Raw genomic sequence first — 25264 nt, forward strand, 5'->3', positions numbered from 1 at the left:
ATAATTGCGTGGAATGAGTTTTTAACAGGCAAAAAATTTGAATGTTTTTAACAGGCAAAAAATACTTCAATAAGTAAATGTGTTACTTATTAGACATCACATGTTAAATTTTTGTCTTTTTTCTTTTTTGCTGATCCGAAAATTGATCCGATCCGTGACTTAAAATCTCCTAACCGTGAGATTTTTGATCCGTTGCACCACTATTTGTCATGGAGTTAAAATAGAAACAAATTCTTATTATGTTACATTTAAAGTGAAACAACAGTTTTGTGGTTCATATGTGCCAAAAATATGTTTCCTATTTCCTCTGACTGGAAATGACTTGCTGTCACTGTACTCATTACACCTGTAAATTATACTCACTACAGCTGTGCTATTACAATCCCACTTCCAAAGAAGTTGTGATGATATAAATTAAAAACAGAATGCAAAGATTTGGAAATCTCATAAATTTTCTATTTTATTCCCAACAGAATATAGAAAACTTTAAATCTTTAAACTGTAACATTTTACTGTGTCATGAAATATTTGAGGGACGTTTTGAAACTAAATCAGTTAATTAAGTGGCAGCAGATTGGGTAGCAAGAGAAGAGAAGCAGAGTTTTTCAGAAGTAAAGATGGACAGAGATTCACCAATTTGCCAAAACTCACACCTACAAATAATATAATATAAGAATCTTAATTAGTATTGAATGTGAAGACTATGAATATCTTGTCATCTATGGTGCATAATATCATCAAAATGTTCTGAGAATCTGGAGAAATTTCTGTGTGCAAGAGACAAGACTGAAGATAAAAATTCGATGCCTGTAATCTTTGTGCCATGAGGTAGCACTGCATTAGCAACAGATACAATTCCCTCACAGAAATGTCTTCATGGACTCAGGAACACTTCTATAAATCACTGTCTATGATCACAGTTCACCGTGCCATCCACAAATGCAGGTTAAAGCTCTGTAACGCAAAGAAGTCATATATGCACATGATCCAGAAACTCTGCCGTCTTCTCTGGGCCAAAGTTCTTTTAAAATGCACTGAGGTTAAGTGGAAAGCTGTTCTGTGGTCAGAAAAATCTAAATGTAAAATTCTTTTTGGGAAACATGGACTTCATGTCCTTTTGACTAAAGAGGAGAGGGACCATCTGGCTTGTTACCAGCGCTCAGTTCAAAAGGCTGCAGCTCTAATGGAATGAGAGTGCATCAGTGCTTGTAGAATTGGCACCATACACATCTAGAAATACACCTTCAGTGCTGACAGGTGTATACAGGTTTTAGAAAATATATATGCTCCCATCCAGTCAATATCTTTTCCAGGGAAGGGCTTGCATATTTCAGCAAGACGATGCTAAACTGCATACTGCACATATTACAAAGTCGAGTTCTAAACTTCACAACATTTTGAACATCATGAAATGAAAAAAATTGGAGTTGTATTTCACCAGATATAACTATTACAACACAGCCAGTTTTGTGCATAAATCCTTAAAATGTGTTCTTGTTTCCACATGTAAACCTTTACCTGTTTGTGCCTCCTCAGGTGATCACTGACCTAGAGGAACAGCTGACACAGCTTAGTCAGGAGAACGCCGAGTTGAATCGCCAGAACTTCTACCTGTCCAAACAGCTTGATGAAGCATCAGATGAGAGAGAGGATCGGCTGCAGCTCAGCCAGGAAGTGGACCGCCTGAGGAGGGAGGTGGCTGACCGTGAGATGCATCTCAACAATCAGAAACAGGTAACAAAAACCGTTTCCAGCCAAATTGCTGGCTTCTCAGTGTGTTGAGTGTCATTCAGATGTAAATCATTTTCATGGTAATGTGCCTTGCTTCAGTGAGACATTGCCACAACACTTACTGAATGAGCCTGTTTTATGAACTTACAGGTGAGATTTGACAGTGACACATACCAAGTGACACTTAATATATTAGATCAGTTTTCTGCACAAGGCAATTCTATTTTTATACTTGTTTTAATAACTAGAGGGGTTATATACTAGTATTTATGGGAACGCTTCCATAAACATTACAACACAGCACTGGTAAACAGATCAGACAATATTAAACTAGCTTATAAACTGTGCCTCTGTGTGGCTCAGCTGTTTGAACCGGTGGACACAGTGTAATTTGCTGTTCAATCTCGTCACCAGGTTTTATTAGAAGTAATTAATGAAGTTAGCACTTTTGCTACATGTCATGGATGGTTTCTGCTGCTGTCTAGTGCTGTATGGGGTGTTTAGGCTAAATGTCCTGATAACTAAATGCATGCAGTCAGTGTCTTCTGTCAGCTTCGTGCCATTCACTTACGGTGCTGAGACCATCTCATACCAGCAGCTGAATAGGAAGGAGTGTATCTCTGAAAGAGTCTAAACCTAAATTAAAAGATTAGATGCTTACCATAGGTTAGTAGATGGAGTAGAAAGATTCATTATTAATTGCTCAAATATTGCCAGCAAATTAAAAAAGCAACCATTTATAATCCTTTTTGAATTTAATTTACTTTTTTTAAAACACAATTTATTTGTATTTTTTGTCTGAAATATTCAAGGCCAGAGAACCTATTATGATGCATCATAGATCATTCTATTTTAATACTTTTATTATGTGCTGTAAGTGAAAATGCATTGAGACAACAATCACGTGGTATTGCCAAACGCTGAGAAAGATGTTCTCTTCAGTCTGTTATTTCATTTATGCTCTCAGAACATTGAGACACTGAAGACCACATGCAGCATGTTGGAGGAGCAGGTGGTGGAGCTGGAGTCCCTAAACGATGAGTTGCTGGAGAAGGAGAGGCAGTGGGAGGCTTGGAGAGCAGCTCTGGAAGATGAAAAAAGCCAAGCTGAGAGACGCTCCAGGGACATGCAAAGACTGCTGGACAATGAGAAGCAGAACAGGTGACATTCCTAAATTTATATTTACGCTTATTACATAGAAAGTGGTCATTGTATGTCATTTCCATTTATAAATTAGTGTATTACAGTCATAACACTTTATTGTTGTGTTCAAAGGCTGCGTGCAGACCAGCGCAGCACTGAGTCTCGCCAGGCAGTAGAGCTGGCAGTCAAAGAGCATAAGGCTGAGATCTTGGCCTTACAACAGGCTTTGAAGGAGCAAAGACTAAAGGCTGAAAGTCTATCTGATACTGTGAGTCTGTTATCCATGAGCTAACTTTAACCCCAGCTTCCATCTTTCAAAAATATGGTTTGACTTGTAGCTGGGATGAATTAGAGGTTAACAGGCACTCACATGTTCTCACAGCTCAATGATCTGGAGAAGAAACATGCCATGCTGGAGATGAATGCCCGTAGCTTACAGCAGAAGCTGGAGACTGAGAGAGAACTGAAACAAAGGCTGATGGAAGAGGTAGGAAGTGAAAGTCAATTAACCTGCATGATATTTCTACACATATATTTAAGAAACTTGGGTTTCTTGTTGTTACCTATTGTAACTATTGCTCTATTGCTGCTGTTAGCAAACTGTACCAAAAAGATTTGTGTGCTGGTGTTCATGCAGCAAGCAAAACTCCAGCAGCAGATGGACCTCCAGAAGAGCCACATTTTCCGTTTGACCCAGGGCCTGCAGGATGCTCTGGACCAAACAGACATGCTCAAGACAGAGAGGACCGATCTGGAGTACCAGCTGGAGAATATACAGGTGCTCAGTGCAAACCTCTGCAGTAAGATAAAATACTGTGGTCTCTGGGGAGGAGGAGTCCCAGCTGGATATTAAAATAGTGCCACTGATACCGGTGCATAAGAAGGATAAAGTAATCTTAAGTCATGCAATCCCAGTGGAAATTCTTCTCATAGCTGTCTTCAGAAGTATTTCCTTCTCTGAGCTTTTGTTTTCCTGCCTACAGGCGGTATATTCCCATGAGAAGGTGAAGATGGAGGGGACAATCTCCCAGCAGACTAAACTCATTGACTTCCTCCAGGCCAAAATGGACCAACCCACTAAAAAAAAGAAGGTGTGGGAAAATATTTACAAAATCTATGTACAAACCATGTTACATTAATAATCAGCTTCAAGGTAAAGCCAACTGAGTACTGTTTCCTCTCTGAGCAGGGTATATTTGGGCGGCGGCGGGAAGATGTAGGCACCACAACTAATGGGGCATTAGCTCCACAGGCCCAGCCGGCAGTTCCATTGCAGTACAGTGACATGAAACTAGCTTTGGAGAAGGAGCGCTCAAGGTGTGCAGAGCTGGAAGAGGCTCTGCAGAAGATGAGGATAGAGCTGCGGTCACTCAGAGAAGAGGGTAAGGACAGAAATCTTGAGTGTTTTTAGTCTTTATAGTTTTTGTTTGTGTGCTGATTACTGAAGTGCCATGTAGCAAGACTAAAAATCTGTCAGAATATTTTATGTAGACAACACTGGATTGTGATCATCCCAGAAAAGGACAAAAGTTCAAATAAATACATCTACCCTCTAGTAAGCCCTTCAGTCTTTGCAAACAGTGTTCTTATAATTCCTTTTCCTCCCGAACTCCCAAAGCGGCTCATTTCAAGGACCATGTAGCTCCTTCCACACCAGCCCAGGCTCGACATCAAATCCTCATGTCAGCCATTGTCAAATCCCCAGAACATCAGCCCAACCCCAGCAGCCTGCTTAACCCCTCCACCCGCTGCAAGGAGACATCTACACCTGAAGGTTAGTCATTCACACACAGACCATAAACAAATATACAGCTCATCTAAATGCAGCCAAATTTGAACCTCAGATTCCCAAATTGAGGCTGTACAGTTTTCTTACAGGAGCATTCCACCTTATGCTAATAAATGGACTCCCCAATCACTCGTCTTGTTTACGTTGTGTTTTGTTTTTTAAATGTGTGACCAGTTTCACAAAGCAGGATTATGAAGTGAAATAAAGTTGGATAACTGTTCTCAGAACATGTTAAGACTAGAACTTGCTCCAAACAGGAACATGGGCTGACACAAAGCAACAAAAACATTGTTTTAGGTTTCATTCACAGCATTTATCCAGCTGACTTTGTAATCCTGCTCGTGTCTGTCTCACAAAGCAAAGCAACAGTGGATTGGGCAGGTATCATTGGTTTTAGTCCAGGGTTTCCACCATCACAAAGCAAAATTATATCTTTTTATGCTGTTGATCACCATGGAAACTGAACATTTGCTGAATACTCTATGTCATAGCTGTGTAGCTTGCTCAATAGATCACATCCAAAGGTATAAAGAAACAGTCTCCTAATAAACTTCTTTAGGAAAAACCTGAAATAACTATATTTGTATTTTCCAAATTATTGATGAGTCCATTAATACAGTGATTTTTATGGTACAGAAGGTGCTGGGAGTACTTAGGGAATGTTGCTATACCCTATTTTAGTCTGTATTTACAGACCGGCCTAAAACAATGATTTCCCCAAATCCATAAGAGTGGTTAAGTTGGACTTGCTTTGTGTTTCAAGCTCCTTACTGTCCATGTTCTTTTGGTTTCACTTAGCTATTGTTAGATTCCTCTCCTTTCTTTCTTTTTCCTGTTGCTCCTCACAGAAAAGAGGAGGGTCACGTTTGAAAGTAAGTTAGCAGCCACTACGGTGTCTCTTCACACATGTGCTCATCTGCTGCTCGTGGTAAATTGTGCACCCACATGCTCATTGCTGTATTATACATCTGTCTTCTTGTCCACTGGCTAACGTAGCTTGACCAAAGGCTTTTTTAGGAGTGAAGTCCCCCCCCTCATTTCTGGAGTCATGATTTAGATAGCATATGGTAGGATAGGTACCTTTTCACCTGGAAACATTTTAATACATCCCATGCACACTGGCATGCACAATCTGATTCCAGTCAACTACTTTGGTACTTGAGCTTTCATTTATATCCAATATCTGCATTGAAAAAAATCATTATTTGGATTGCCTCATACTGCTTTAAAGAGCTGGATCTCATTTAACTGTTGCTGACTCTTAAGTGATTAAGACTGTAAGTGACTATGCCTACTTTCACTAACTCCTTACACTGCCTACTTGTACTGCTTTATAGAGTTTGGTCATCGTGTGAAAGAAAGAATGCATCACAACATCCCTCATCGTTTCACCGTGGGCCTCAACATGAGGGCTGCCAAGTGTGCCGTCTGCCTGGACACTGTGCATTTTGGACGGCAAGCTGCCACTTGTCTAGGTCTGTATCCTGTGCTGTAGCTGGGCAGACTGAATGTGAAAATATTTCAGAAGATACATTATTGGCCAGCTTTAACAATAGTTATTATAGCATCGCCATCACATGGTGGAATCAGTCTTGCCTTCCAAGTGTTGTGAGTCTTAGAAAATATATAAGTTGGGTGTGTTCCCAAATCAGCATTTTAGAACAGTACCCTTCCATGTTTTATATGTACAGCTGTACTAATGAAATGTTGATAGATAGAATTTGGATATTTTTAATGTGATGATCCCTACCATTCTGTATTCTTGCCTTCTTTATTGACAAGATTCAGCATGGTAAAGAACTTTTCACTAAATCCAATCAGATTTTTCATCCTTCTCTTTGTCTCATTGTAGAGTGCCACACTATTTGCCATCCCAAATGCTCACCGTGTCTTCCGGCCACCTGTGGTCTGCCAGCTGAGTATGCCACTCACTTTTCAGAAGCCCTGTGCCGAGAAAAGGCAAACTCACCTGCACTGCAGGTTAAAGAGGCCAGTGGGCATGTTCGCTTGGAAGGATGGATGAAGCAGCCTAGGTAACTATTTAAGTCCTTACTGCCATCCTGAATGTATGCAGTAGTTATGTACACTGCATTGAATATAGTTTGCCTATTTGTATATTTACTCCTTTAGAAATGGCAAGCGTGGGCAACAAGGCTGGGAGAGGAAATATGTGGTTCTTGATGGAACCAAAGTGTCCATCTATGATACTGAGCCCAGAGAAGGTCAGTACTTCATTAAATTGTTTTTATTTATTTTATTATTTTTCAAGATGACTGATTCTGTCTTTGTTTTTGCTCCTAATTCAACTGTATAGTGAATGTTACCATGTAGGTCAAATTGGAGAATCCTCTGTTTTTCTCTTCCCTTCTTTGTAGACTCTGTAAAGGCTGAGGAAGAGTTTGAGCTCTGTCTGCCTGATGGAGAGGTGACTGTCCATGGAGCTGTTGGAGCCTCTGAGCTCATCAACACTGCCAAGTCAGGTACTGGATCAATACTAGTTAATCCCAGTGTACTCAATCTGTTGTAGGATATTAAGTGTATCATCCTCTCTCCAAATTTTGATTTTGATTTACCTCTCCTGTCTAAAATGTTTAAACACAAAATACAGCAAAAATGTTGATGCTTCTGCTCAGCTGTGAAATTAAGCTGCTAACAGAGGAACAAACTGATGCATTTTTTTATGTTTGTGCGTAGACATCCCGTATGTGTTGAAGCTGGAATCGCATCCGCACACCACATGTTGGCCTGGCCAGTCCCTCTACTTCATGGCTCCTAGCTTTCCTGACAAGCAGCGCTGGGTGGCAGTACTGGAGTCTGTTGTGGGTGGTAGTCGTGGATCTAGAGAGAAAGTGGATTCTGATGCTGTAAGTATCATGCCTGCATATTACATACCTATGAATGTCCTTGTGTCAGGCTTGATAGCGTTCATAATTTAGGCTTACTGTAGTGTATTTGAGGTGTTGCAAAAAGCCATTGCCTCCTTTACACAGCACAAGCTTTGTTGTTAGGCCCATATGAATGAGCAAATTAATACAAAGCTGGTTGTGTCATTTTGTGTGATAATTGGGTAAAATATTGAGTACCTCCATTAAACATCAGCCAGTGCCTTCACTTCTTCTTCTCCCCCTCCCTCTTCTTTCTCTCTCTGCATGTTCTCAACATCCACGTCTTGTGTTTATTTGTTGTCATTGTCTTTTTTCTTTATATAACTATACTCTGTGTGTGTGTGTGTGTGTGTGTATCTCCATTCAACTCGGTTGTGTGAATCATATTATAGGCAGGTGTTTCTAAAAGACAGAAGAACCTGTCCCCTCTGGTTCAGGTACAGTAAGTAGCTGCACGAATGCTTGAGCTTCAGTCAACCGATCGACTGAGCATGCAGTAGCTGTACATACATATGACACTGATGCACTATAAGTACAGTCCTTGAATCAGTTCCTGAATATGGTGTGTGTATTCACACAGAAACAGATGTAGTGCATGGATGTGAATAGACTGCTGTGCACCATTTATTTGGTGTCCTATGCTATGTCATGCATGATTCTGCAAAGCCCGTGCACTGCTTAAGCCCCCCTTCTCAGAAATATGACGCACACAAACAGACCATGAGCAATTTAACTTCAGTGTGCAGCTATAGGCTGTTGGCGCTTCTGTGTTTCTTGCAGTTTTAGAAGAAACTGAAGAAATATTTTCTTCCATGTTCTCTGCAAAATGACCCTTAAATTAAAAGTGAAGTAGTAAGTCAAATGGTTCCACAAGTGTATTTCAGTATTCTCCAAAAGTTGCATTGCTGTGTTTTTTTTAGTTGTATCACTTACTAAATATGGAAGGTTGAACATGCAGCTTGATTACATCGTATCCTTACTGTATGCTGTACATACAGTAAGGATGGTGCAGGGTGTAAAATGTAAATAAGACCAATGACAATGCTTTGCTTATCATTTAACCCCCATATTTATTTAAATACTTCAAAGATAACATATGAAATGCATAATCTGTGAAATTTTTGTTGACTGTTATTGTTTTTGTGAACATTTTTTTTTAATTAATGCCAGCAGCTTTTCTCCCTTCTCTTCTTTAACACATATGCAGCACCTTTAATTTTTTCCTGTATCTAAAGGGATTTTTCCTCTCCTGTTTTGCTTATTATTATTATTATTATCATCATTATTATTATTATTATTATTAAGTCTTATGTTATTGAGCTGTTGTGGATCATTTAAATATTGTTGAGTGTGTGGGGTTTTCCTTCTTGCTAACAATCAACAACTATTTCAGACTTTTTTTGCTGGCATCAAATTCAAAATACACACACACACACACACACACACACACACACACACACACACACACACACACACACACACACACACACACACACAGCATTTCTGTTTCATACTTTGATATGTTATCTTTCTAATATTCTAAATTAGATGAAAGGTCTAAATGATTTCCAAATCATTCCATTCTCATTTATGTGTATTTTACACAGCCTCTCATCTGATTTTAGAGACTGGCTGTATGTTGTTGAACTGTATCAGCTATTTCGAAAAGGCTATGTAACTGCAGATCTAACGCTAAGATAGTTGAGGAGTTTTCTTCCCACTAAACCATAAGAACATTACTGAGGTCAGGCACTAATGTTCAGTGATAAAGCCTCAAGGCCAACGTTACTGGAAAAATGGCACTGTGATATTTGCTGAGCTTGTGCTTCATCATTGATTTTAATGTATAAAGAGGAAACAAAGAGCCACTCTCCACAGAACCCATTACAGTCATGAAATGTATTAACTTGGAGGGTTTTATTCTGACCATTTGTCAACAAAAGGCAGTGTGTCCTCAAATTAAAAATATCATTTATTAATGGTCAGACATAGCTCATTTGTGCTTGTCTGTTTTAAACAACATAAAATGTATTTCTTGCTCCGTAGTTGTTCTGTTGTTAGCATTGCGAGTGAGCTTCAGTCTCAACAGGAAAGACTTTGCGAGGCTCTCTCTTTCTCTCCCTTTCTTTCTCACTATCTTTTACTGTTAGCTCATTTAGACACCAGATTCACCTAAATTATGACACATCTTTAATATTATGTTGCTGTGGTTATTTTGTGGCAGCTTTCCGGCTGGCATCCCTGCTGTGTTAGCTTGTCTTGCTAAAGCTCCCGATTTGCAGGAAGTCTTAATCCGCCTCCTTCCCCTGCTCCATTCTCTCCCTTTCTCTCTCTCTCTCCATAGAAACTTCTGGGCAATTCTCTGCTGAAGCTGGAGGGTGACGACCGTTTGGACATCAACTGCACTCTGCCTCTCACTGACCAGGTATAAAAACAAACATGTCGTAAACAGAGTTAAAAACCTAATTGGTCAGCTTTCTAGTTAGACATCACCATGCTGGATGTTTCTTTCTTTCTTTTTGTTTTTTTAAAGCTCTGGTGATCTCGTCCTTTCTTGCAGATTGTCTTGGTTGGTTCTGAGGAGGGTTTGTATGCTCTGAATGTGATAAAGAACTCTTTGACTCACATCCCGGGCCTGACCTCCGTCTTCCAGATCCAGATCCTGAAGGAGCTTGATAAGCTGCTGATGATCACTGGTCAGTTAACGGAGGCCATTATATTGAAGTTATTTTATGATATTATCAGATTTATGTTTTCCTCGTACACTGTTTCAGCTGTAACATAATGCTTCTGGATAGTGTGCATTTATTGTAACACATTACATCACATTATGGTTATCTTTTAGAAACTGTAATGTGTGCTTTGAAGTAACAGCGAACGAAAGTGCTGAAGAGAAGATGATGCGCATCATCTCACACTTGGCATGTTTGATGTGTCATTCAGGGGAGGAGAGGGCACTGTGCCTGGTAGAGATCAAGAAGGTGAAACAGTCTTTGTCACAGTCCCATCTCCCAGCTCAGCCTGACCTCAACCCCTTCATCTTTGAGACAGTCAAAGGATGCCATCTCTTCTCCTCTGGAAAGGTGAGTCATGTTGTAACTTGCAGGGAGCAGAGTCCTTGTGGACTGTTATTGGGTCTGAGTTAAGGAGCTGAACATCACAGTAATGGCATCGTGTTGTGTGCTGCCTGATTGCAGAATTGTTCTTTCTTTACAGATTGATAATGGGCTCTGTATTTGTGCTGCAATGCCCAATAAGATTACAATCCTGCGGCATAATCAAGGCCTCAACAAGTTCTGCATCAGAAAGGTGAATGAGCATTAAAAGTGAACAGCTTACAGTGAAGAGACCTTTATTGTGAACAATGGACATTGTTTTTCTAGGAAATATAGATGCTCTGTTTTTCTTCTAGAAATAATGAGTTTTTAAAAAAAAACTTTTTTTTGTGTGTGTGTTTGCAGGAGATTGAGACATCAGAGCCTTGCAGCTGTATTCACTTCACTGGCTACAGTATCATTATCGGCACCAACAAGTTCTATGAGATTGAGATGAAGCAGTATGTACTGGAAGGTCTGTCAAATGCAGCATTATTGTTTCTTTAGTATTATTTATCACTTTAAGCATATTTGTACTGCACAAGACACTAAATAATGTGGATTGCACAACACTGGTCATTATATTCTTCATTTCCATATATATATATATATATATATATATATATGAATTTATTTCTTTACAACCAGATGGTGCTCCAACAAAGTCCACTCAAGGGTGTTTCTGTCTCTGTTGGGTTCCAACATTCACACCTGAACAAGCTGAATGATACTAATGATTTCTCTCTGCAGAGTTCTTGGATAAAAACGATGTGACGCTAGCGTCAGCTGTCTTTGCGGCGTCCTCCCACAGCTTCCCCATCTCTATCATCCAGGTCACCACGGCTCCACAGAAGGATGAATACCTGCTCTGTTTCCATGGTTAGACAGTTACTTCTGCTGGCAAACCCTCTCAGTTGAATGTGTATACACATCCCCAAACTAGTGGATAAACAAAGTTGTGGAACAGTTTGTCTTAGAATCTGTATTTGACAAGCGATCTCTAAGCATTTCTAAAGTCATTGTTTTCTTTTTTGGTTACATATTCTATGCTAAATTTAAATAACTCATTTTGTTTATGTATTTATTTTTTGCAGAGTTTGGTGTGTTTGTGGATGCATATGGCCGCAGAAGTAGAAGTGAGGACATCAAATGGAGCCGTCTGCCTCTCTCATTTGGTAAGTGTAAATCTGCATGTTTACTAGAAGCGTAGTTTCTTTGGGCACCGGGTGGAGCAGGTGACCATATCCTGCGAGTTTCAATGCAGTGGCCTGGGTTTGAGTCTGACTCTGGGCCTTTTGCTGCATGTCTTCAGTCTCTCCCTGCTTTCCTGTCTGGTCTTCACTGTTCTCTCAAATAAAGGCCAAAAAGCCCAAAAATAGTTTTCTTGATTTAAGGATTTTTAGGTTTTTTTAAAATAACAAGTTGTATTTCTGTATTTCAGCCTATAGAGAGCCTTACCTATTTGTGACCTACTTCAACTCTCTGGACGTCATTGAGATTCAGGGACATGCTGCTCTTGGGTAAGATTGTTCTCAGCTTTTTTAAATTGTTTATCAAGTTCTTTTTATTTTCCAACTTCTAATTCTGCCATGGCTGATTTTTCTTCTCTTTTTCCAGTCCTCACTCATACGCACATCTGGATATCCCTAACCCACGCTACCTTGGCCCAGCCATTTCCTCTGGAGCCATATACCTGGCTTCATCCTATCAGAACAAACTTCGGGTCATTTGCTGCAAGGGCAACCTTGTCCAAAGCCAAGACGGTGGAGATCTGCAGCGTAATGGCTCTGGACGCAGGTAATGACACACAAATAGCATTAAATACCATCTGCCAGTCACCTTTACACATAGCATCCCAAATATTTGGAAACGGGTTTGTAGGTCAGAGATGTACATAGAGGGAGATTTCTAAGCACGCTCCATTCTTCTGTTCTGTGTACACTGGTGTTAATGAGTCACTGGGCCTAGCTGGCACTGAGGGGCACAGGTTGGCATCTATAGGTCGTAAGTTTGGCTTAAATGTTTGAACTAGTTAAAAAAAATAAAACAAAACAGGAGAGTAATGCCATCATTTTGTCTTTTGCAGGAAGAAGAGTTCATTTTTTATCTGTAGCAGATTTTAAAAAAGGTTGTCGTCATCATTCTTTATTTTACCTAAATTACTTTTTAAAGTTCTGTGTCAAATGTAGAAAGGAAATTTTTGAATAAAGACTGACATCTTCCCTTTTATGACTGGTCTGTTACTCATCGTGACGCTTACTGACTGTGCTTTGCAAGTCAAAGCTTTGTTCTACAGTAATTGTTGTCAGTGACAGAGTCCACTCTTATTTAGGAAACCAAATTGAATTTATATGATCAGTCTGTTCTGATTAGTGCTGTGTATTTATATATTAGCTTATTAAATCAGGTTAAATTGCAAGTCCATCAATCTCACCAAATCTGCTGAGTGACCAGAGTCCCACAGTGCCAAACTAAGTCCAAGAACTGAGACAAATAAAAACATTGCCCAACATTTGCCCAATGCTCCTTTTTTTCCCTTTTTTTTCTTCTTTATTTTAACCTTGGTTCCTCCCGACAGTCCCAACAAGCGTGGTCCTCCTTCCTACAATGAGCACATCTCTAAAAGGCTGGCGGCCAATCCTCTGGTCCACGGAGACCCAGGCACACCACACCGTTACAGAGAGGCTCGCACAGAGTTTCGGCGGGACAAGTCCCCAAGCCGTCCACTGGAGAGAGAGAAGTCTCCTGGCAGAATGCTGGAAAGCCGGATAGTGGGGTCGCCTGGTCGAGCCATGGCAGACCCCCGGTTGGAGCGATCCCCAGGCAGGGCCATGGCCGACCCTCGCATGGACCGCTCCCCTGGCAGGATGATGGATGTTCGTAGGGAGAGGTCCCCTGGACGTTTTGAAGAGCGTCAAAGGCTTCATACTAGCTCCGGACGCACGCCCATAAACCCTGTTAACAAGGTTTGTCAAGAAATTCTGCATTACATTAACTTAATGTGTAACTGTTAGCAATAAGCTGAATATTTTTGTGTTTTATTGACATACATTGGAAACTGTTGGAGTATGGTAAAAGGTTCAGTACAAAACTTCTTCGTTTCCATTCAGGCGGTTGATTCAGTGGTTCGTGATGCACTCATGCTGCTTTTATGACAGTAGTGGGTTGTGATGTCTTGTTTTGAGTGAAATACTATGACTATAGGAGGGACTGTTACAGACCTTTAAGGAGTATAAATTTCTCCCCAGACTTTATAGTCTTGCAATGTTCATGTGGTCTTTTAAATTTGTTTAGTTTTGGCTTATACTGTGGATTTTCATGACACTTCAGGTGTACTTAACATGGAAAGACCAGCTTTCAAGGCTGTGGACCCTTAGTCTAACTCTTGTGTTAGTGTACATTTTGACTCTCAAAATCTGTGTATTACCCTGACTTCATGTTGTTGGTTTTACCCTACAGGTGTGGGATCAGTCATCTGTTTGAAGGACAAAAGACCCTCATGTCCGCTGTGGAAGAAGAAGTTCATGTTTGAAAAGAGAGAAGATGTAGCGGAGAACCAGTGAGAATGTTACCAACTCATGATGAAACACTGCCACACATCTGTTTTGCCTGATATCCAAAGTGAAAAACCCATGGAGGAAAACAACTGTAGCTGTCAGAACGTAGCGAGCACCAGATAAATAAAGAGATGTCATTAGTATCAGGTTATAGTTTTAAATAAAGGTCAACAAAATGCCATATTAACCACCTGAGCAGGGTTTTTTGCGATGCATTGGAGCATGTGTTCTCTACTCCGAGTAGGGATTAGTAATTATATATAATTTCTTCTTCCACAAAGAAAATCTGAGATGAGTTCTCAAGTTAAGACTACTGGGTTTGGCTTGCTTCATTTAACTCTAGCAGCATTAACTACAATGGATAAGCACAGCCATAGCAAGTGATGCCTATATATTTAGTCATTTTATTCAAAATGCCATTAACACATGTGGCTCATTTCCACATGTGCTGTCTACAGCAGCTACAGATCAGGGCAAATGTGTAGCAGATCACCTGTTGTGACACTGAGTATTACTTCTGGCTCCAGCCCTGTGCTCACATGTTAACACACAATCGTTATTGGCTAATTACAATCATTTTCAGCTCGGTCCTTGGTCAGTAATGCTGACCGGACTCGGCTGAAGCATGAATAAACTGAATCAAAATTAATTAATATATAATCCCTCCCAAAAAATACACTCTGTAGAACCACACACTAAAACTGCACTACCCACAATCCCCAGCAGCAATGGAGCAGGACCTTTCTAAATCTTCAGAAAACGCTATCTGACTGTAAATAGACGAGACATAATTTTATATATATTAAGAAGGAATTTCAAGGCTGGATAAGCCGTGTCTATTTTTGTTAAAGGAAAAAAAAAAAGTGACAGTGTGTCCTCTTGAATGTCCGATGAGTATTCTTTTAATGTCCAAACGTCCTTTATCAAGTGAGTGATTGTATCTCAAACAAACTTGTGTATGCACTTCCATCTGTCAAAGGCAAAACCTCAGTGCTGACCTAAACGACAGGAGGGAAAAAAGATCATGTTTGAAGCTTAAAACATAGTACTTGAGCATTTCTTTTTGTACAATGTCCCCTGCTGTTGTGTATATAACCCAAAATTGTTTAAAGTGAAGATGAAGAAAAAATCTTTTTGTTTTGTTTTTCTTTTCCCTGATCCGTTAATGGCATGGATATATATATATCTCGAAAATGAAACGGGGTGTTGTCTTCTGCTTCTGCCTCATTTGGGTTATATTTTTAATCTACATTTTTAAAAATAAAGCACGTGAATAACACTTTCTATCTTTAAACTCTCATGTATTTGCACAGTAAATTCACACAACTATATTATATAACTCTTTTTTTTTTTTTTTTTTTTTTTTTTTTTTCTTTAAGGCATTCTTGGCAAGTTAAAACATCCAATCCAATCACAACAAATGCTAAAGTCCATCCACGCTCATTCGGTTCACGTGGCTAAGATGGATGCATTTCTGTACATCATGATCTGATGTATAGAAATAGAATATTTTGTGGATTTTAGCAGTATTTTTTGAATGTAAACAAACGAGATGCCAAACTTTAACTTGCCCAGTTTGCCTGTCAACAGTTAGGCGCTCACTAGGAGGATTTCTTCGTCTTTAAGTCCCCTATGATTATTTTTAAGATGGTTAAAATCTTCCTGAATGTATTTTAAAGCCAATACAGCCAATTCATTGGTCTCAATGTTCAACAACAACAAAAACAAAGCACCAAATGCTTTAAATTGCACATGTCTTCTTCTCTCTATAGGACTCTGTACAAAAGGGTTATCCATCGTATTTGATTTTATTTTTAGATTCTTTTAAATTTGTATTCTCATTCACATGATCTTGAATCATAATGCTGTAACGCTGGATATGATATTGATGTCTGCTAACAAATGTTTAATTAGCGTTCCCTGTAGAGATTTTGTCACAGAGTATTAAATATTATAATCATTGCATTTCACTTCAATTGTGCCTCCTTCTGTTGTGCTTGTGTGTCTCTTTACAAAGACATTTAAACTTATCTCTGAGTGGATAAGCATCATAAAACAGTCACTTCTGAAGCATTTACCCTCTCTGTTTCAAGACGGCCAGTGACACGGCCATTTGTCCACATCCATTGTGTTGGAGAAGGTTTCGTCTATTTATAGGTGTCTGATCCCAGCGCTCAGCCTGCCATTCCAGTCACAGTAGCTGCAGCGGCTGCTTGATCTGAGAGGAGCTGAAGAAGAAGCCTTTTTTTAACAATAGCATCTGCGTCCTGGGTTAACAATAACTCGTCTAATTGTGTCCTCTGCGTGCACGCTGTACACGCTGCGAGACAACACAGACGGCATCTGCTGCTGGTTCGTCCGTCGCAATTTATTTAGCAGTAAGACGATCGAGTGCGAGGAGGCTTTAAGTTTATTTAGACCACTCACCTCCCAACCTCGGCTCATTCAGCTCATTTTCACGCGCTGTCACTTTTCTTGACCTGGGAGCCCCGAGTGATGGGGGATGATTTGTTAATGGTGCTGAGAGACACATTGTAAGGACGTGTTCAGTGTCTCCAGTGTCTCACGCAGTATGTCTCACCTAGAGCTGTTGACATCCATGAGCTTAGTACCGCAATCCCTGTGATGAATCTCAACAGTGTGAAGAAGACTGAAGATGCCACTTGATGCTCTGGCTTCTTTCAATTCCTATCTATCTATTAAATTAAGTTAACCATTTGTAGGGACACAGAACCCACTAAACGACCTGAAAATCTGACATTTTGTCATAAATATCACCAATTTGAATTACCTTGATAGAATAAATTAAGTGATTTAATGTAAGAGCCCTGTGCAATGCTGTATTGCACTGCTTTGTCTGGCGAAGGTAAGCAGAGCCAAAGATATGATGTGAAGAAGCATGTTAGAAAGGTTGGCGCTAACACAGACCTGACAGGTCAGTAAATAACACATAATGAGCTGGTGCTTTTTCAGGCGCACTCATGCGTTTAATCAGATGGGGAACAAGAAATGATTGGCACACAGATCAGAGTTCGAAAGAGACAGTGAATTCAATCTGCAAATGCTTTGCTTTGATACACTGACATAATCTTTCACAGATCAGGTTTTAGTTCTACATCTTTTGGGCATTTCAAATTCTCAAATTGATTTGTTTTCTATTCATTCCCACTGGGTAAATACAGTTTATACTGTATGTCTTAAGAAGTATGTTCTTATTTCTCTGCAGTACTTAAATACTTTTTGAATGTAAAGGCTCACAAGCCTGTCAGTGCTACTGCAAAAGAGGCGGGCAGAAGTTTATCGGTCACACAAACCTCCAATCATATCACTTATGCATTTTTGATTAACCTGTGGCTATCATAAAGATCGGTGTGTCACAGAGGTCGAGTTAGGTAGGCTAGTCCAATGTTCTCCTTTCATTTTGCTTTTATAAATAATGCTGTCTATGGAAAGACTATGGACCAACAGATTGACAGATCACACTCTTGCTTTTGTTTTTACTATACAGCACTCTCATTCACTTACAACAATTGCAGTCAGTAGTTCGTACAGACAAGACAATGCCCTGTGGATGGAGTCTTGTTTAAAGTGATTAAGTGCTTTCACCTTCAGTCTGCTCTTGATATTCTAGACCAGTTATTCCACTCTCTTTGTCGAATGCCAATCAGGACTCCACAGGGTGAGCGGCTATGTATGAGAGTGTGTGAGCATGCGATACTGTATATGCTGTATGAAGCATCATTTACCTGTCACTTCCTAAAGAGGGCATAGTTTATAAATATCATCCACTGGAGCAGAGGGCGGAGGGCTACAAAAGGCCACCCACAGCCTCCCTATTGTTCACTGGCATCATTGTTGGTCTGACCTCCCAGCTGCTCAGCCATGGTAAGTCTGTGTACTGTGTGTGTGTGTGTGCAGTGTTTGTTGGGAGGTGTGTCTTATGGCTTTGAGGATGCTGCAATTGTTTTGATGAGATAAATAACAGTTTTTCACCTGCATATCATTTAAAAGCACAAATATTTAGCATTTTTGCGGGGGGATGAAAAGATGACATAACTTTTATTTCATTGTTTGTCAGTAGCTGTTTTGCTGTTTAAACTGCTTTTTCTTACAAAGATGCTTAAACCTATTTATTCATCTCTTCTGACATGCAGTTTTACCTGAACAAACGTGTAGTTTCTGCTTCACCTCTCCTGTCTTTGTGCTAAAAAAGGCCCCCAAGAAAGCCAAGAAGAGGGCAGCAGAGGGAGCCAACTCCAATGTGTTCTCCATGTTTGAGCAGGCCCAGATCCAGGAATTCAAAGAGGTGAATGCTGCTGAAACCACTTTCTATTTCACGGATTTCCGTTTGGCAGAGAACTGCCGAGAAATATCGCAAAGGGTGTATTAATATGCGAGTCGGCTCACCAAGGTTCAGGCATTTCTGCATTAAAAAATAAACTGCACAAAGCATTACACAGAAAGGTCTCCACTTTCTTTCTTTGTCTTTCTACTTGCATTGTTCATTGTGGCAGTATGCGCACCTGTCTGTTTGCCCGCTTGCTGGCTTGACAGCAGTAAGGCTTGCGGTATGCTGGTATGAGGGACAGTGGTGCCCAGACATCCAGACTTTGTCATCAGTGATTAGGCTGCAGATGAACTGCAGGGCATGCCCAGGATGCCAGACTAAATCCAAGGGGAGGGGGGAGGGTAACGCGTTATAAATACTAAACAGTGTTCATGTATAAAGATGGCCTACCAAAAATTTAAGAGAACCCAAAAAAAGAAAAAAGAAAACTGTTTGATGTGACTCTGGATGCCTTTTTTTTCCTGTGCTCTGATCTCAGGCCTTCACCATCATGGACCAGAACAGAGACGGCTTCATCGACAAGAACGATCTGAGGGACACTTTTGCTGCTTTAGGTATGTGGACACCAGTCAAAGAAACACTCAAAGTCTTCCTCCTCGCTCGTGCCGTGCGTTCACATTGACTCTTTGGTGCTGCAGGACGTCTGAATGTGAAACAAGAAGAGATCGATGACATGCTCAAAGAAGCTCCTGGCCCAATCAACTTCACCGTCTTCCTCACCATGTTCGGTGAGAAGCTGAAAGGTAAAAACTGGCCGGCCAGTAAAAACTACATCTAAGTCATGAACACAGCATTGATGCGAATGTGTCTCAGTGCTGTTTTGATGTTCCCAGGTGCCGATCCGGAAGAGACCATCCTCAATGCTTTTAAAGTCTTTGACCCTGAGGGTAAAGGGGTCCTGAGGAAGGACTAGTAAGTGGCTTCTCACACTTGTCACGCGGCATCAGCTTGCATATGCAAATTTATTGCAAGTGAGCAAGCTGCCGCTCACAGTTTATGACTCAGTCTGACTGCAGTCATTCATCCTCACACAGCTCAGCTCCACAATGATTAAAAACCATTGTGACCTGTACAGTTCATTCACTTGTGAAAAGAAGTCTCGTCATCTCTACAGCGTTTTTTTCCCTTCCTTTTTTTCTCCTCTCCAGCGTGACACAGATGCTAACGACACAAGCCGACAGATTCTCAGCTGAAGAGGTACATTGCAGTCCCCCAGCCCATGCTAATTATCATCATTATAACAGTTTTGTGAGTGTGGGTGAGTTGAATTGGAAAAAAAAAATACAAGGATGAACGTCATCATGACGACCACCTGCGTCCACGTCAGACACATTTTCATGCAAAAAAAAAAACAAAAACCCCTGAGTGAATCATCTTAACACCCTTTTTGTGCACACTGGGTTATGGGCTGTGTGGGGGATAACATCTGATAAAAGTGGTGTTAATGTCTCCCTTTCTGTTGCTTAGATGGAGCAGATGTTTGCTGCCTTCCCCCCGGATGTGGCTGGAAACCTGGACTACAAAAACCTGGTTCACATCATTACTCATGGAGAGGAGAAGGACCAGGAGTGAACCTTCATTTAAATGCATTCGAGAAGTAGAAAGTCAGTTTGTGTACCCAGCTGTGACTTGAAACTGACTCACTGCACATAAAGGAAATGTGGACTATTTACTCAGCTTTTATGACACCATTGCTTCTGTATTGTCCTCACTCGAGAGCAGGGGGAGGATCCTGACAAATAGTCTTTTTCCAGCCTGTAAAAATGGGAAGTTTACAGCATCAAACATCATCAAGTGTCGTGCTCTTTTTCTGCTTTATCCACAGCATATCCCCCACATTCACCTGAGACTGATTAAATTATTTTTCCTTATCATTTTCTATATTAATAACCACATGCCTGTTTTACCATAGCCACTTGTTAGGTCTTTGCTTGTCAATCTAATAAAGATTTTTAAAGCTACTAGAGCTATGATTCTGCTGTTTTTGCTCAGATTATTGAATGCCAGTGTGGGGAAGATGGTACAGACTCGATAAAGCCTGATTTCCAGTGAATTGTCATTACCTATTCAAGGATCACACAATTACTGCCTGAACGGATGACTATACCAGATACTCCTTAAAATCCATGTTAGGTAGTGCATCTGAGTACTTAAGAATAGCGAGCATGTGCAGCTGGTGACCCTGTAGAATCCAAAACATGCCTGCACCAGTGTCTGTGTGTGCGCAGAAAGTTGGGTGTGTGTGTTGGGTGTGCATGGAAATGTTTGGCTACTGAAACAAAGGGCTTTACTAAGACAAAGCCCTGTTGTTATTTTAGTGTTGTGGTGATGTAAAGAGGGTAATGCTATACTGAGGAGTTGGGGGGGAGGTTGCTCACAAAAGGATGCCATGGAGTGATCCTCACCACCGTCGCCTTACCCGACTTGAGACCTTGGCAGGGTTAAGTAGGGGGTGTAAATCCTTGATTGTTCCAGTTGAAGTGTTAAGGGCAGGGAGGAGCCAGTCTGACAGCATCAGGCAGGAGTACCGTGGATACTTCATACTGTGGATGAGACGAGACACGTGGGGAGTGGTGAGGGATGAGTGTTTGGATCGGCTTGGCTATTTCAGCTCCAGTTTTAACTGTCTGCAAGTGCAGCATGTGGTCAGTGAAGGGAAAACGTGCATTTCTCTTTCAATTTTTAGTTTTGTCTGGTAGAAATTACTACTGACAAAATCACTGTCACCTAAATTTGCAGATCCTACCTAGCTCTAAGACTGAGTGTTTGCTGCTCAGGTCCAGGGACAAATGAGAAACAAAGGTTACCAGGCTGCTGCTGAACATACTGAAGAGGCTGGAGTTTGAACAGCCAAGTGTATCCCTCATGACAGCATGGAGAGCAAGACAGAGCCAGAGAGACTGACAGTAGTTTTAGGACTGCCCAGAAAAATCACCCCATGTTACTGTGTTTAACATGTAAACTGGTGGGCAAAAGTCTTGAGCCACACCTCATTTCTGTATATTTTCATAGAAAATAGGTGTAATGTTTTCTTACAACGTGTGCAAACAAATGGAAATACTCTTTGAAAGTACTTTTTTAAAAAAAGAGTTTGTACAATTTTACTGAGCTTGAAAGTGAATATTTAATGCGTTCAACTTTATTCTTCAACACGGCCTGAGCGCTCTTAGACAGGCTTTCTTGTCATTTCTTTAAGTAGTCTTCAGGAATAGTTCTCCAGGCTTCTAGAAGGACATCCAAAGCTCTTCTTTGGAAGTTGGATGCCTTTTGTTCTCTTCACTGACAAGATGATGCCACACTGCTTCAAAAATGATGAGGTCTGGGCTCTGGGGGCCATGACTGATACTGTTTCATTGTGTGTGTTTTTTGGTTTTTGGTTTTTTCTTGGCCAGATATGCTTTTACTGCATAGGCGGTGTGTTTGTGATCATTGTCATTGGAGTCAGAATACTTTTTTAATCCACTGGGACAATGTTGTTAGAGATGCTCACTGAAAATATAAAGATGAAAGATAGAAAGCATAAAAAATATTTGGTCTTTGATCAATGGGTTTTGATCAGTAGCTGCTGATCAGTGGTCATGACAATTTGCATATTAATGATCAAGGAACTGACCTCAGCCCATTGTTCATTCAGTGGGCTGGTTTCAGTTATAAGGTTGGGGAAACCTGCAGTCAGCTGAGACCGAAGAAGTCACTTGAATGAGTGACGAAATATTCCTCCCGTTGAAAATGTTACATCCAGATGAGCAGAATCAACCTTTTAGGGTTTACTTACCTGGATGATTGAGCATGCATAAAGATATAAAAAAGAAGAAAAACTAAGGCACTTGGAGTGAAATCTGAAATTTAAATGAAATATTCCAAAATGAAAACACTAGTATGTACCCTACAGACAAGATATAAATTTGAAAATAGTCCAGGTGTCATAACAAGGAGTTGTAAACTTTCATGGCCAAAGGTAGCGATGATTTCCCGTATCTCTTTTACTGAATGTGCTGCTGTAGCTATCCATCACAGGATGGAGAGGGTGTGAAGAGTTGTCCAATACTGACTTTAACGTGGGCAGCATCCTCTTTTCTGAAACCTTTGTCAGTTAATCGGGTTCCGCGCACACAGTGTTATTGGCCTTGCAGATCAGTTTGTTCAGTCTATTGACTGCTGCCCCCACACACTGCAGCATAGTGGATGGCACTGACTGGCCACCACAGACCCATAAAATATCCTGAGCATCGTCTGGCAGATGCAAAAGGACCTCAAGGCTTCAGTACTTTTTGTAGAGAGCTTTTAATGAAATCCAATTTTTTGTCAGTGTGAACATTGAGGTGTTTTTAATACATATGGATGGAAGCAGGGGCCACTGTGTTCCTGTCCTCCTCATGCCCACAACCAGTTTCTTAGTCTTTGCCATGTTAGGCTGCAGATGGTTTTGCTCGTAGCCTGCAACAAAGCTGTCCACTACACCCCTCTCTGATACTCCTCACTACTGCAGAGTCAGCCGCAAACTTCTAAAATCTAACGGCACTCTGCCTTTATAATTCAAAACATGGCTCTAGACACTCACTGTTGTACCTATCTCCTGACTGCTTTATACTTACTGACAATAATTTGAACCAAAGATTTCAAATTTGGAATCATCACTCCATCAGACCTGTTGCCACAGATTTTCAGTCAAGTTCTTCTGTAATTCAGCGTACCTCTTCCTTTACTCCCTGTTTCCCTTTCGTAAGAATGGCTTCTTCATAGCTATAATTTCTTCACCGAACGAAGGTTTGGTGACCATTAGATGAATCAGCTGAAGAGTCAGATGCATCTCTTAGGTCCTGTGTCAGGTCTTTGCTCAATTTTTTTCCTCTTTCTTAAGGAGATGACTTTCAGATACTGGTCATCTGCTGTAGATAGTTTTTTCGTCTTGACTCTTATTATTATTAGTAGTAGTAGTAGTAGTTGTAGTATATTTTTAAAGACACGCTGCACACTATGCTGAGATATGCCAAGCTTTCAGCTAATAGCTCTTTAAGAATCACCTTGTTGGCCAAAAATACTATTTCATGCCTGTTAAACTGTTTTTTTTGGCATTTTTTGCCAAATTTGTAACAAATAATAACAAATCATTCAATGGCATTTGTTTCATTGCTAATTGTCTGTTATGTGTAGATACAACACTGGTTCATTCTTTGAGTTAGCTGTAGCTTTAAGCTTGAATGATTCACAGGTCACTTTTAAGTCGCTAACAAAATAACAATAACGTATACTAACAGTTCCTCTGAAAATGGTCAGGTACAAGGACTGGAAATAAGTGAAAAAGCAGCTAAAGTACAGAGAAGACCTTGGAAAGCCCAGAGTACTATTGATCAAGATCAACAGACTCAATAAACTGATCTGTAAGACCAGTTACGTTGTGGGGATGGAGCTGTGCTCGCCCTAAGGTGGTGTGATGTTCACCAAGATAAGGTCAATGCTGGACCAAACCTCCCACCCACTCCATGACATGCTGGCCAGTCACAGGAGCACATTCAGTGAGAGACTGAGATTATCCACATGCATCACTGAACGACACAGGAAATCATTCCTGCCTGTGGTTATTCACTGTAAAACTCCTCCCTCTCAAAGCACAAGTACACACTGCAACAGTCGCCCAGCCCTAGTTCATGCAATGGGCGTCCCGATTGCTTTCACCACTATGAAAACATTGTCATTCTGAATGACACACAGTATGATGCTAAAATATATATAATCAGGTTTTACAGGCCTGTTAACTCTGAACTCTCAGGTAACAAAAGCAAACCTTTGTCTTACATGAAGTAAGATTAAAAGAAGAAAAATAACAGCACGTTAACGTGACATAAAATCCATGAAAACCAGCCATCATCTCACTGCTGAACACACACAGTGTAATTTTGTAACTCCCTGCAGGAATATTAAAGGAAAGTTACACCAATCATTTATCAGGGGAAGCGTTTTAGTGTGTGCTGAGGGTGCAATTAACACTCTCTCACAGAGGTTTATATTGAGATTTAACACTGTGCCTAAATGGCATTTAGTCTTTTTCCACCTCTGAGAAATAATGGATGGATTTTCTGTGAGAACTGTCGATTTGTGCTGAGTGCGTCTGCTCAAAGAAAGCTGACTTAAGCTGTGCAGATAATGACTGTGGTCTGAGTTATCTCCTCATTTTCTAGTGTAAGGGTAAAATCTTTGTTTAGCTCACAAGAAAAAGTCTTCTCTCACGTGTTTTTCTTTTAAGATGGACTTTTCTTCAAAGTCACAGAACACAAACGTCACATGTGACAAGTTATCAGTTCGTTATTTATAAGAAATATTTTCTTAAGCCCTCTAGCACTTTATCCTGAAATCAGGAACTCATGTTTTCTTAAACTGGCTTTAAAAATAACCGTCAAGGGCTCAGTAGCAGTGCATGTAAATAGCAACATAGTATCCCTAATAACTACTAAAAACCTTCTGTCAGTCGTCTCCTTCTACATGCAAGCTTCTCTTTATTCACCAGCCATAAATTACCATTTAAAATACTCCATATTTTCCCCTCTTTTCTCACAATTAGTCTCTTTCTCTGCTGAGAAGCTGCTTTGAGTCATTTTTTGTATGTATATCAATGAGGCATGGGTGTGTGTGGTGGGGCTTAGGCCAGAGACCAGTTAATGAAGGTCTGATAATGTGAAGCTACTGCCACCATGTGGCCATTTAAAAATGATGTTGCC

At 40.4% G+C, this 25264-nt stretch overlaps 2 protein-coding genes across 8 annotated transcripts in view; both read left to right on the plus strand.

Annotated features, from left to right (window-relative positions):
• cita (citron rho-interacting serine/threonine kinase a) overlaps positions 1–16176 on the plus strand; it is a 37975-nt gene extending 21799 nt beyond the window's left edge. For 2 of the 7 annotated variants that reach the window (XM_084927904.1, XM_084927905.1), the window contains exons 25-50: positions 1537–1734; positions 2699–2892; positions 3007–3142; positions 3257–3361; positions 3512–3652; positions 3858–3965; positions 4064–4256; positions 4493–4648; positions 5512–5535; positions 6001–6138; positions 6516–6696; positions 6794–6885; positions 7039–7143; positions 7358–7527; positions 7941–7985; positions 9893–9973; positions 10109–10244; positions 10492–10631; positions 10765–10857; positions 11010–11118; positions 11394–11522; positions 11738–11818; positions 12085–12163; positions 12261–12440; positions 13222–13609; positions 14103–16176. In XM_084927904.1, the coding sequence (XP_084784030.1) occupies positions 1537–1734; positions 2699–2892; positions 3007–3142; positions 3257–3361; positions 3512–3652; positions 3858–3965; positions 4064–4256; positions 4493–4648; positions 5512–5535; positions 6001–6138; positions 6516–6696; positions 6794–6885; positions 7039–7143; positions 7358–7527; positions 7941–7985; positions 9893–9973; positions 10109–10244; positions 10492–10631; positions 10765–10857; positions 11010–11118; positions 11394–11522; positions 11738–11818; positions 12085–12163; positions 12261–12440; positions 13222–13609; positions 14103–14126 (3426 nt within the window). In that variant the 3' untranslated portion in view covers positions 14127–16176. The remainder of the gene's footprint in view (positions 1–1536; positions 1735–2698; positions 2893–3006; positions 3143–3256; positions 3362–3511; positions 3653–3857; positions 3966–4063; positions 4257–4492; positions 4649–5511; positions 5536–6000; positions 6139–6515; positions 6697–6793; positions 6886–7038; positions 7144–7357; positions 7528–7940; positions 7986–9892; positions 9974–10108; positions 10245–10491; positions 10632–10764; positions 10858–11009; positions 11119–11393; positions 11523–11737; positions 11819–12084; positions 12164–12260; positions 12441–13221; positions 13610–14102) is intronic. The other 5 variants (XM_084927907.1, XM_084927910.1, XM_084927908.1 and 2 more) reach the window with 3 other exon arrangements.
• Positions 16177–17982: 1806 nt separating this feature from the next.
• On the plus strand, positions 17983–20502 carry myl2a (myosin, light chain 2a, regulatory, cardiac, slow). Its single transcript, XM_084927911.1, has 7 exons — positions 17983–18085; positions 18414–18506; positions 19027–19102; positions 19187–19291; positions 19382–19460; positions 19697–19745; positions 20016–20502. The coding sequence occupies exons 1-7, from the start codon at positions 18083–18085 to the stop codon at positions 20118–20120; spliced, it is 510 nt and encodes a 169-aa protein (XP_084784037.1). The 5' UTR covers positions 17983–18082; the 3' UTR covers positions 20121–20502.
• Positions 20503–25264: the final 4762 nt, after the last annotated feature.

Source organism: Perissodus microlepis, chromosome 5 (assembly GCF_051167445.1).
Source record: "Perissodus microlepis isolate ML-2025 ecotype Zambia chromosome 5, ASM5116744v1, whole genome shotgun sequence".
Taxonomy (NCBI): Eukaryota; Metazoa; Chordata; class Actinopteri; order Cichliformes; family Cichlidae; genus Perissodus; species Perissodus microlepis.